A 13,505-nucleotide genomic window follows, 5' to 3' on the forward strand; every position below is an offset into this window, starting at 1 on the left:
AGGATGTCCTCACAAAGCCCTGATGGTTCTGTACTCACCTACCCATCTTTCTCTCTCAGCCGTCCTTCCACCAGAGACTACATCTGAGAGACGACTGACAGGAGGGGCAGAGGGAGGGACAAGGGGCCACAGGGTGGTGGAGGTGCTGCCTGGAACCCAGGCACGAAGCAGCCCTGGCCCACAACTCCAAGCTCATAACCACGAATCCGTAGGGTCTAAGTCAAAGGTGCCTGACATAAGGAAGAGCAATTTAAACAGAATAGCCAGGCTTTATTAACATTTGCTGAGCTCCTATTAAAGCAGGAGAAATGCTGCTGAAGCTTCCCACACACGGCACCCCCGTTAACCCCGCACTGCCACTCCTCCACGCCTCGTGCTGGGTCCTGTCACCATCCCGCCTTCACACGTGCAGGGACTGACTAGGTAACTCACCAGAGGTCAAACCGTAAGAAACAGAGGTCAAACTTAAACCCATGAGACTATGACTCCTAAGGCCAGACTCAGAGCCACCAGGTTTTATGCCTCTCACAAGTATGTTTCATGTCCTTTTTTGTTTTCAAGCATTCTTTTTGTCCTTTATTATTAAAACTATGCAACAAAATATTCAGTTAGAAGGAGAGAACATTTTTATGCTGACAGGCTATACATAGCCCATAGATAAATGACATAATTGTATGTTGGAAATATGAACTTAGGATTTAAAACTTAAAATCTGTAATCGAGGCAAGAAATGCCAACTTACCCAATACACACTCACAAGCACACCTATTTATGCTAAGTGGACAGGCCCAGATGTCCAAGCACTGGGGTTCTCACCGGCTTTGGGGTGTCCGTGAACCCTGTGACCCCAGGCACCTCAAGAACGGGGTTAAGAGCAGTGCACTAGCTCGGGCCCTCGTTACCATCACTGACCCTCCCGGCGCCTGCTCTTGTCCTGGCCTGAACCTGAAGGAACAGAACTTCCCAGGGCGAACTGTGAAGCTGAAGTTCCCTCCGCTCCGGAAAAAAAAACTCCTTCCACCTTTTTTCTTTAGATAACTGACTAACCTCTGAAGTTTCAAAAGCGATGCTGAATTCTAAGCCAAATCATGCTCCTAAGCCAGCAGCACAGCCCACTTCACCCTTAGAGCAGTGATACACCAAAGCAAGAACAGCAGCCTCGTGCAGCAGTCAGAGGGGACCCCACTGAATGAAAAAGCGCAAACGGGTGACCTTCCGAGGCCTCAAGTTTTGCAAAAGGCAGCTGGGAGCACGCTGGGTGCAGGAGCTCCGCGCGATGTCTGACGGCCCAGCGGGCAGCGACACAACTCTGCCGAGGGAGGCATCTCACTGCCCAAACCTCCAGTTACACCCTCGCTGCTTCGCTCATCCTGATTTAGGAAAGTGATGGTTCCTCAGGCTTTCTTACAATGTTTTTCATTGGAACTAAAAGTTTAAAATCCAAGGAATTCTCTGTAACTACAATCATATGTGACGGAGCACTGCCTGGGGCCAGACAAAGAACATACAATGAATTTCAGTTACCTCCATCTGCAAACAGCCTGCCTGTAATTTTGTCACCGACACAAAGAGCATTCTCCCGTCCCATCTGCTCAGCGGCTCTTTTACAGCTGCTTCTGTGGGGAGTACAAACTGCTGCACACTGACTCTGCGGTGACATTCTCCCAGAATGCCACCACTCCCCTCCGGGCTGCGGGACAAGAACTTGGAGAAGTTGAAGGAGTCCGTCCCCCGGCCCTGCCTCCCCTCCCCACAGGCAGCCCCCCTCCGGGGCTCGGCTTCAAAAGCCCAGAGCCAGTGAAGTCACACATGACCTCACAAACATCCAGCTTAACTCTTCAGAAGCCAGAAGCCAGCTGACAACAGGAGAAAGGACAACTGTGTTAGTTTATTTGGACCGGTTGCTGCTTATGGGAGAGAGCTTGTCCAACATCACTGGAAAAAGAAGCAGGGAAAAGTGCTCATCTCAGCATTGTTTTTCTTAAACAACACTACAACTTTTGAAGTACTATTTTTAAAGACCACGATTTACTGCACACACATTCTGGCTACAAAGGAATGACTGAAATAGGCAACAAACAGATCTGATTCATTTCTATTACATAAAATTCAGCTGTGTTAAATTCACAATTTTGTGATTTGTGTTTTTCCATTTTCGTTTCTCTAATTGTTTCTGTTTTCTGCTACCGTTAACATGAAAATATTTATCCTTTGTTCAAACCGTGCTTCCGACAGCCAGAAGTGGACAGGCAACATGCACAGCTGTCAGACACAGGCAACAACTGCGGCCCAGGCATCTGAGACACTGGACCCGCGGGACTTGGGGACCCACAGGAGGGCCGGGCACCAGGCCTGACTAATGGATAACAGAGTCAGCATTGCTGCCCCTGCAGTGAGGCTAGTTCTGCTTCCTTTTCCTTCCCATGCATTTTCTTTCGGCTCCTGCTGTTTTTGTTGGGATTTGGGAATTATAAGGATCAGAAGGTAAAAATAACAAAAAATTACTTTATAGACGGAAGTAGATAAAATTCCAGACTCTCAAAGAAAACATGCTATGCACTTTCAAGAGTGCCTTGGTTCACCCAGAAAATGATTATAACTTACTGGCCAGCACTTTTATTCCTAAATACATACCTAACCTAGAGAAGTTCTCCATGTGTGCGCAAGAAGCCACGAATTAGAATGTTCTCTGCCGTGCCGTTTAACATAATAAAAATACGAGACAGTCAAAATGTTTGTAGCTAGGAAAATGGGAAAATTAGTTGTAGTGTATATTCATGCCATGAACACTGTTCAGCAAATAATTAATACACTAGGGCTTTATGAATCAGTAAGAATGAATTTGAAATGTTGAGCAAAATAAGTGAGTTAAAAAAGGAAACAAGAAGATAGCATTTATATAAAGTTTAAAAAATGCAAAACATAACTATATATTGTTTATGGCTGCACACCTATGCAGGAATGATACATGCCCACAGGTCACGGTGACCCTTAGGGACAGAATGAGAGGGATGGGACCAGACAGGCATTCACTGCAATGTTTCATTTCCCTAACTGGCTGGTGAGATCAGATTGCAGGTGTTTATTAAGTTTTAAACATTTGGGTGTGCCTAGAATGTGCCAAGCTGTAAAAGTCAACTGCATGATGACTCGCCTTCTGAGTGTATTCAGTGTGTCCAGTCTAGGAGATTAAAAGAAGACAAAGAGGTTAACAAGCCCCGCAATTTCGAACTCTCAAGTCCCCAAATCCAAGCAGCTGTTCCTAATTCTGCCTCAGTCTGCCTGGTCTAGGAAATGTCCCTGCCCGCCCTGCACGACCATGCACACACGTCCACTTTGTCCTCCAGAGCCCGCCTTGGAAGTAGCCCCAGCCTCAGAACCTCACCTCCCAGCTTGCTAGGCCCTGTTTCAAAATTACCTGTGAAGTTATCTTACCTGCCTCCTTTTTGGGAGACACCTAGTACCTAGCACAGAACAGCTGCTAATTAAGTTCTTCATTCAACAAAAACTGAACAGGGAGGAGATGCCGGACCCTGTAACAGAGGTTCTCTGGGTCTGAAAACCAAAGACTGGAGAAGTTCATTGTCTATCAAGAGGGAAAGGTCTGTACCTGACTAGGTATAATATTATATGATGGACCCTAAAAGAGTTGCTAAGTGAATGGAGTGTGAATGATGAATGTGTATAATTTTGTTTCACAATAATAGTTATTCAACACCTCAACTTCTCTATACTAAAGACTTCATAGGACGACTCTTGCCTAGAAAATGTCATCTTCTTTGTGTTGAGGTGGGGCTGTTAGACAGAGTAATTATAAAGACAATAAAACAAACTATCACTAAAACTAGTAAGCTAAGGCTCTCAGACCTTCTATTACAGACAGACAACATCCGAGGTTGATCTGACCATGGCACACTCACACCAGGGGACTTGAAGAAGTTTTAAAGACAGCAGTTCAAGCAGTGTTATTTACTGGTAACAACAGCCAACAATGAGCACCATCAAAGGGAGATAAATTATCCCTTTTCCCAGATAAGGAGGTGGAGGTTTAGTAGAGATAATTCTCAAAATATGAACCAAAGCAGTCTGACTCAACCCACATTCTTCACTAGGAAATCATGCTTCCCAGCAGGAAAATGGACCGACCCCTGTATTTCCAGCACAGAGATGGTACCTTATGACCACTACACCAAAATAACACAAGAAATCATTTCAAGGTTCATAGGCAGGGCCACTCGCTTTATGAACCTCTGTGAAGAGGTTTCTCCCTGACCGAAGCACAGTGACCCATAACGGGCCTGCCCTCCTGAGAACGGGGCAGTCCTACCCAGCCTTGTATTCTGCCTCTGACAGTTTCAGCACTTCTCAAACTTTAAGGTGCTTATGAATCACCTGGGAATGTGTTAAAATACATATTTTGATTGGGTAGGTCGGGGGGAGGCCTATATTCCATTATTTCTAACGTGCTCCAAGGTGAGAGGCTGACAGCCTAGGCTGAGCTTCAGTCACCAGGAAGGCTTCAGAGCGCCCCCTGCCGGTGCCACCCTAGACCAGCAGGCTCCAAATCTGGGTGGCCAAGCACGGGGACTCAAGAACTTCAGAAAGCTCCCCGCCTTCCACCATCCAGACTCAGAGGGAAGCACCTGTGGATGGAAGCTGGAGCACAAGCACGTTGAACACAGACAAAGCACGGAGATCACAAAATCGGAGCGTTTCTCTAACGTTGAGATGTTGGACGGCTTAGGTGGAGTTTATATTACTCCTCATTAGCATTCACGGGAGAGATTAGGCTCCGCTCACCTGGCACCACGGCCACTCAGAAACTGAACAGTAAGCCTCTGCTAGGAGCTTGAGCCAATTTAATACAGATTCTGTATTTCAGTGTATAGAATGGTTATGAGCTCCACTGGAGAAAAAGAAAAACAAGCTTAAGGCACTGGAAACATACCCATTTGGGGCTCTGATAAACTGGTTGCACGGATATATGAATAAAAAGAGTGCTGAACCATCCTGAGCAGTAAAATATCAACCACCAATGCAGCTTTTACTAACATGTAACTCCACTGTCCTTTATCATCTGAAGTCTTTTAATATGGTCTTTGATGACAGATTACCCACCTAGCCAGCACCCCTCAGTGCCCTTCACACAGGTATCCAGGGTGTTACTTCGTATGTTTTAAAGTTTAAACCACAGAATCAGAACGCTTCTGGGAAACGCTGCTTCAAATCCAGGACCATCTCCTGAAGTCACCACCAGTTTATACCAGAGGCATCCAACAAACATGGAGAGCCCAAAGCCGCAGAGCCACAGCCAGGCTGCCTGCAAGGTGCACCATGGTACTGGGCTTCCACGCTGGCTCCCTGACAGTCGGACACCGCCGGGGCCTGAGGCAAGGACAGAGGGGCTGCCAAGGAACTGCCCTCGGCAATGAGCAGGATGCACAGCCCCCCTCCCCCGCTCCCCGCCCTCCAAGAGCTCGCTGCGAGCCCCCTCAGTGGTGACTCCAACTCTCTCCAGCCGACCTCCGAGCCCGCGTGAAGGGTCCTCACTCGCCTCAGGTTCAGTCTGTGTAAAGCAGCCCCACCGCGAGGCGCCCTCCCACAAGCCCTGCTGCTCTCCCCAGCTCCCGCCGGCTGCTTCCTGACTCGGTGAGTCGTCCACGCTCGAGATCTCGCACTCACTCCGACTCGGCCCTGACATCCTAGACTCAAAGATCCGCCAAATCCTCACGCCTTCGTTCTTTACCAGGCTTTTCTTACCTATTTTCTTATATTCCTTATCCTATTACTCAGACTATTGCAAAGATAAGGTTATTTCCATTTGACCAATAAGGAATCGGAGGTTTCCCCAAGTGCAACAGTCTGCCCAGGATCAAGCAGCCAGTGGCAAGGACGACCTGACCCCCTGACTTGACCCCAAGTCCCCACATTTAAGCCACCCTGCCACAGTACACTGTATTTTATGAAAGAAAGTGATGTTTCAGGACATCTAGTAACAGGAGTCTCAGACAGCCCAGGGCTGACACAGGGCCTGAGCGCACGGTAGACGGGCACAGTGACTCCTGTCCAAGTCACTTCTGTTGTTGCTATTTATTTTTTCATTTATTTATCTCCTACTACGTACCAGGCATTGTGAGACCACCTGATTTTCTATTCTTGATTTTTTTCACTTAATTATCTCATTTGCTTCTGGAGAGGTGTTATTCATCCCACTTTGAACTTGGAAAGGTTCCTCAATTTTCTGTAATTTACTCAGGGTCACACCTCCAGTGACTGGCTGAGGCAGGGCCTGAACCCAGATATGACGGGCTCTCAACCTAGCAGAGTCTCCACTCTCATCACTGAGCAGGGTCACCTTGGCAGATAAAAAAAAAAAAAAATTCACCATCACAAGAAGCTAGAAAGAGAAAATGAGAGCCTGTTTTCTAGAAGAAGTCTTAAAAAATGAAAGAAAAGGACACCAGAGATCACCAGAGCGGCAGCCAGGCGGTAATAAACCTGCGAGGCCGAAGAGCTGCCCACCGGATGACAGACGAGCTCAGCCAGGTGCCCCAACTAAGTCACACGATCAAGCCCGTTTCCATGTCACCAGCTTAACAAATGTCGCATGACTTCAATGTTTTACACTATATTAAAATACCTGTGGGTTTTAAGCTGGAATGTCAAAAACATTTGCAATTGCACATCAACAAGTTTCTCCAAGTATCAATCTTGTTTCATGCGACCTCTTCCTGGACAGAGAGACACTCAAGAAAGAGAACAAGTAAGGAAGAAAACGGACACTTCCAGTGTCAGCATTCCACCTGGAAGATGGGCGGAAGCCACAGGTGCCAGTGCAGGGGACCCCGGACTGACAGGAGCGCCCCCAGGCCTGAGAGCTGCACACAGGTGTGATACACCCTGTGCCGGGCTCCTCGGGTCTGGGGCGCCATCCAGGAGACACGCCGGGCGGTCGCTACGAGGTAACTGTAAAAGGCAGTCACACATTTCAGAGAACCAGAAGCAAAGCTCCTGCCATACGACTGTGTTTGCTGTCCCTCTTTTCCTGTTGTCCAAACCCAAGCTCCAGAGGAATAAACAGTCTTCAGCCCTGTATAACAGTCACAGTGACAACACCTGTGCTTTACAGGCTGCAGGCCGGGACTTGCTGATGGGTGCTGCGGTCCTCAGCTGACGGGCCGGCGAGGGAGAAGCAGCAGACACAAAGGAACCCACTGGACGTGTGTAACTGTAAGTCTCTGATTATCCTTTCTAATTTTGGAGCCACATGACTGGACTTCACACAGTGCCGCTGACCCCGTGGGCCTGAGCGCTCTGCGGCTGGACCACAGAGGGCGGGGATGCTGCTCTCCGCTCCTTCATTAAAATATTGTGTTACGTTCAGAGGGTGAGCTGCTTCCTGAGTGGCATGCAGCTCTCTGGTCAGCATCAGTGCTCAGAGCGCTCAGAGACCTGGGAGAATTTAACTACCCCTGTCAGATTGATTCCAGGATCTTAAGAGGATTTAAAGGCTTATAACGAGTGATCTATTCGGTTATCATAAAGGTAACTATCCTTTAAAGACAAAGAGTGAGCACATGTACTCTTAATGTCCTTTCCAATCTGATTCTAGAATATTACAAGTATGAAGTATTTCCTTCTGTGATGTAAGTGGAGATCAGCCCCTCTCCGGCCACAAAGCCTGGCTAAATCCAGGCCTGGGGGGGTGTTCCTGAGAGGGAACCACATGTGCTGAGGGGCCACAGGGCCCTCTTCACCCTCCCCAGCCCCTCACCTTTCCTACAGGAAGCAACACAATAGAGACCAGTATCAGCCTGTGTTCAAAGGGAACCACTGGCAGAAAGGGAAGCCGCTGACATAATCTTTAATGGAAAGTAAAAGCATATATTGAAATAGAACAGTATTTTAAAATATTCCTAGACAATGCCAAACAAAAATATTTTTGTTTTGATCCCCAAAATAAATGGTCTCTGGAGCCTGACTGCCTGGGTTTAAATCCTGGGTGTGGCACTTACCATCTGTGTGGCTTACAGCAAGTTACTCAACTGCTCTGAGCCTCAGTGTCCTTATCTGGAAAATCGGAACATTAACAGTGCTTTCTCCTGGCTTATTGCGAGAAGTAAGCACCATGTATTTACTAAAGGCGTAGAACCTATGGAATACACATGACTTGTAGGACACAAAATAGTATTTAGGACCACCCCAAGGAAACAGGGGAGACCCTTGAGGAGAGAGGGGATGCTAGGCACGTGCACTTACTGTATTCATCACTTTTCTTGTGAAAAGATCACACTTACTAGCAAGGTTGGATTTTCCCCTTGAGCCCTAGCGCTTTGGCCCTGAGTGCCTGGCTGAGGGGAGCTGACCGTGGTGACCCTTGTACAGTCAGCGTTCCAGTCTGGATTTCCTTAGCAGGCTCCACACCTCTGTCGCCTTCCTCACCTCTGCAGAGGGACATTTTAATGCAGAAGGAATTTTTAAAAGCATGCTCATTGATTACCTTAAACATTTATGGAGACACGTTTATTAATGATTTGGTAAAATCTACCTCAAATCGAAAACACATACCACCAACAATAACAACCAGCCCTGCAACGACCAACTCGGACTTCTGCCTCTGTAAACACACAGCAGGAGAGAAAGCACATTAAAGGAAGAATACAGGTGTGGGACCAGGCAGCCTAAAACAGTGGGCGGACCTGGTCTAGGAGCCAGGGAACTTGAATTCTGGTTCCAGGTCTGTCACCAGGTACTTCCATCCCACCCAACTGGGCCTCGGACTCTTTCCTGTAAAACAGGGTTATCTAAGGGTCCCTTCCAGCTGGAAAATGCCCTAATTCTTCAACCCACAGTTCCTCTGGTGTCACACATTCTCCAAAGCACCAAGAAAGCAGAGAAGGTAAAGAAAATACAGAAGTTATTCCAGTTTCCTTCAAGTTGCTTAGAATCACTGAGCCCACCCTATTTTTAACCCTGAACAGAGACAGACATCACACACATACAAAAATCCCCTCCACCTGTAACTGCTTACTATCTATGCCAACCCAAAGGACACAAACAGCGTGTGCTGCCCAGCTGGTCTGTCCATGCCTCTAGTGGCGCACCAGGGCAGTGGGGGGGGGGGGGTGGCCACCGGTCAGGAATCATGGGGACAGTGCCAGCGCTCATCATTCAGATGCTCCTCATTCAGTCCTGGAACTCGGTCTCATTGCTGGGCAAGATCTCTTGGTTTGACAGTACAGGTGACGCAGCTGAAACCTTATCCCGAGACAGCCCGAAGGACACCACTGTCCAGATCTGAGATGCTCAAATACTGTAACCTACCCTGGTACCTTCTTAACCGTCCGGCTCCGCCCTGCTGATGACCGCCACTCACACTGGCCCCAAAGATGGATGCTTCCTGTTCTGAGTCTGCAAATCATACCTTCAACAAACCTCTCACCTTCCTGCTCTGACTTGCTGGTGTTCACCTCTTGTCTTTATTTACCCTCCCCCTGTGGCTTCTGCAGCAAAGCCTCTCAGCCCAAAACATATTTCCCAAACTATTTGGATCTCTAATATAAACAACTTCCACTCACTCCAGAAAGTTGGATTGGAATTTCAATGAAATTACCTGCATTTAATCACAATTTAGTTACCAGAGATGATGGTGAAACTAAAGGATGAAGGTGGCACCATCCACTCAGGGCCACCCCCTCTCAAGGAGGTCCCCTCAGAGGCACCCCTCTCTCAGGGCCCCTCTAGAAATATCCCCCTCTGAGGGGTGCCCCCCATTCCCTCAGGGACACACCCTCTCAGAGATCCAGGAAGTGTAAATGCGGCTCATCAGCCAGTTCTGACTCACACATCACTTCTGCCCCTGCTTTGTTCCAGGCACTGTGCTAGGTGCTTTAACCTAAATTAACTCTTTAAATCTCACAGCCACACAGCATGCCAAATACCATTAACCCCACTATGCAAATAGGGAACAAAGAGGGTTTCAGAGCAAGTAAGTGGCTTGCCCAAGTAATTCAGACCAAGGTGCTCTACTTTTAAGACCTGTGTGACCTAAGAAGACAGCCAACACCCATGGTCTATTTCACATGGAAATGCACTGCTGCACTGTTAGTGTGCCAGTCCTGAAGGTGCTCACCCAGACCTACGCATTGCTTATGGGAAACGCTTGACATTGGACAGACTTCTCACAAAAAGAGGCTCACTGGAAACCTGTCATGTGCATACTGACTTTTTTAAAAAGCACTGACATTTTTTCATACAGCTTTAAAATAGTTTATCCCGATTTAACTCCCCCCCTCACCTCCCCAGACACAGGAACTGACACACTTTAATCCAGGAGAAACATATTAAAACTTAATTCATAAAATCGTTAAGAAGTTTAGCATCCTCTGCCCACTGAGGAATGCTAAAGGACGCGTAAATGACCCCAGGATGATGAGCAAGAAGAGGTGAGACAGTGGATAATCCATACACAGACAGGTATGGCACATAAAACCTATGCAATGTGTCATTTTGTGCTCTGGGTAGACTTAAATCCTAAAGTAGAGGGAGGAAATAGATATTTATGGCCTCAGCCGATAAACTCAGATTCTCCCGCACCTTCTCAGGAACAGGAAGACTTCCAGAAGAAAAGGACCTCACAGAGCAAAGGGCCGAGAGACACTTCAGTGACTGACTAATCCAACACCCTCAGCTTATAATCAAGGAACCTCTGGCCTAATTGAACTACCTGCTCCTCGGAATCAAGCAATGCCAGCAGCAGACGAAAGCCAAGACTCCTGGTCTCTTTTCACAGCACCGTGCCCTCTACCAAAGCTGCGTCATCGTCAGAGCGCACACCAAGTCATCACCCACAAATACCTGTTCAGGACCCAGTTTACACATGGTAACAAGAAACACCCCCGAACAGAAGGACCACAGCTTGCTAATTTGGCAAACTCCAACTATTCCTCTGCCTGCCCCAAAGACCCAAGTTACTTTTTACTCACATCATTCACTTATATCCACGGCAACCAGCCAAATGCTCTTCAAATACGTTCCACACTTATATTTCCCAAAAGAAAAATGCTACAAAAACCACCAGCACGGGATGAATGAAAATGGGATGGGTACCTTCCCCAGAAAGCCGCCTCCGGGGTGCCTCTGGAGTAGACAGAGCTGCGGGAGCCGCTCAGCCCGTTGGTGATCCCACCAGAACAGCCCATCACTACTCCACCATCTGCTGAGACGCTCAGGATGTCCTGCTGGCCCCCCGCCGGCGTCCTCTCCAGGAACTGGCCACCTTCTTTGATGCGCTGCTGTATCATTGGAGTGAGGGGCATTTCAAAGCTGAAATAGCTGTCAGGCTCTGAGTATAACGTCTCCGAGGACCCAGCGCTGTAGTACAGAGAAGTGTTGTCCAAAACGGCCTCAAACTGGGAGCTGTACACGTCCGTGGGGTCCTCTGCACACCCGGGCCCGAGTACGTCGTCCTCCCCGCCCCTCAAGGGCTCCTCTTGCTCAAGAGCCCTGGAAAGCACATACGAGTGAAGAATGTCAGTACTGGGTTAGTTCTTTCTTTTTATTTTCTCCCCTTCAACCATATTAAAAAAATAAAATTCTGTAGAGCTAATAACACTTGGATGCAGTGAGCTTCTGCCCAAATACTTGAGGAGGAAGTGATCACAGAAACATATTCAGGTTGGAAAAACTCAACATACATATGCTATGCTGCCCGCTAAGTAATTTAATACATTTTCAAATTAGTTCCTAGTATGTGAGTACATATTAAATTCTCATTTTAGCCAACTAAACTACACACATTCAAATTAACTATCATTCTTAATTTTAACAGAAGAAAAACATATTGTGTACACTTAATGGGCTAAAAATACACTAAACTTTCATCAGTCGGTTAATATTTTCTGATTTAAATAAGACCAAACGCCCTCAGGAGGAATATATTAGCATCCAAGGGACGCCCCCTGGTGACAGTAAGGCAGCACTGCAGGGAGAGTTCAGGTCCAGAAACGGCCAGCCAAGGGACGTGCACACTGCCAGGCTAACCGAAACAGTGAACGCCTAGAAAAAACTTACAAGGTAACATACAGAGCAGGGTGTTAAGTAATTAATATGCAGCATGTTCCTCAAATATTAAGAGTGAACATCAGGATAACTAAATAAAATTTTAAAGCTCAGTAAGAGAAAGAGGACAAGAGACAGAAAAACCTGGAGCTCAGTCTGCACGTGCCAACGACTAGCTACACCAATTTAGGCAACTCAGCCTCTCTGAGCTTCAGATTTCTCTAAACAGGAACAAAACAGAAGCAGGAATAAAAGTACCAGGGAAGTACTCCGCATTCCTAGGGATTACCAGGATTCCCATCAACAGTACAGTTGTCCCTGCTGTACTTAGGTTACTGAAGGCCTACCACATACCAGTTCCTACGCCGGGTCTGGATCTCCTACTGGCCCCCCAAGGCACCTGCAGTGAAACGGGAGCCTGCTCCCCACCTCTAGTCCCAAGTGCCCACCGGCCCCCAGCTCCCAGCTCAGCCACACAGGCAGAGCTCCACGCCTTCCAATGGGCCAGGAGGCCTCTGCGTCACCGAGTTCAGGAGGCACACGCAGTCAGGACACCCAGCAGCTCGCGGTGCCTTCTGCCTGGAATATTCTCCTCCCATTCTCTGCCGGGAAAACTCGTAGTCATCCCTCAAGTCTCAGCCTAATTATCGTTTTCACAGAAGGCCCTTCCTCAAGCCACCAACTGAGTCCACCTCTCCCCTGCACTCCAACTGTTCTTTCCAGTATATCTCCCTTCTTTTGCTTCATGGAACCTAGCAGAATTAATTAGTAAATAAGCATTAACGTGTTGGCCTTCAGCAGTAAACTCCATGAGGTCAGTGGTCACGGGTCACGTCTATTTTGAACACTCCTTTATGCCCAGCCTCTAGGCGTATCAGGGTCACAGGAGACAAGGGAAAACCATTTGTGGAAGGACAGGAAGAGAAGGAGGGTGGGAGGAAAGGAACAAATTAATAATGGATTATTAAAATCTGCACAAGAGAGGAAGTGTATACCTCGGGGGAATATAATTACTGAGCCATGTGCCTTATATCAGGGCTACTTTTGAAGGGAGTCTGGAGAGTTTCTGTATGGGGGAGATGGAAAGGGAGTGGAGGGGGTTGTCCTGACAGCCACCCTAAAGGAGCATCTCTCAGTGGATCCGTTAGTTAACTGTGGGGGGAAAGGCATCTCCTTACCCCAAACAAACAAGCAAAACCCTTCAGGCTTGACTCAGATGTTCTCTCACATGAACTATTGGAGGTGGAGGTCCGATAGCAGACGAGATGGTACAAATTTGAAATGACTTTGCCAAAAGGAGCCCTGTATGATCAGACTCCGAGCAAAGACATGAAGACAGACAGGCATGGCTTCCGGTTTCCAGCTCTCAGCTGGCAGGGATGCTAGAGATGCAGGGAAAGACCGGGAAGCACCTTATGATGCCAAGTTTACTCATCAGGACTGTA

At 47.7% G+C, this 13,505-nt stretch overlaps 1 protein-coding gene across 6 annotated transcripts in view; it reads right to left on the reverse strand.

Moving 5' to 3' along the window:
* PSD3 (pleckstrin and Sec7 domain containing 3) overlaps window positions 1-13,505 on the reverse strand; it is a 598,663-nt gene that overhangs the window by 296,832 nt on the left and 288,326 nt on the right. For 5 of the 6 annotated variants that reach the window (XM_074353657.1, XM_074353661.1, XM_074353659.1 and 2 more), the window contains one exon: window positions 11,110-11,505. In XM_074353657.1, coding sequence (XP_074209758.1) covers window positions 11,110-11,505 — 396 coding nt within the window. Of the gene's footprint in view, window positions 1-1,524; window positions 1,750-11,109; window positions 11,506-13,505 lie in introns of those variants that run through there. The other variant, XM_074353662.1, reaches the window with a different exon arrangement.

The sequence above is a fragment of the Camelus bactrianus genome, chromosome 26, assembly GCF_048773025.1.
Source record: "Camelus bactrianus isolate YW-2024 breed Bactrian camel chromosome 26, ASM4877302v1, whole genome shotgun sequence".
Taxonomy (NCBI): Eukaryota; Metazoa; Chordata; class Mammalia; order Artiodactyla; family Camelidae; genus Camelus; species Camelus bactrianus.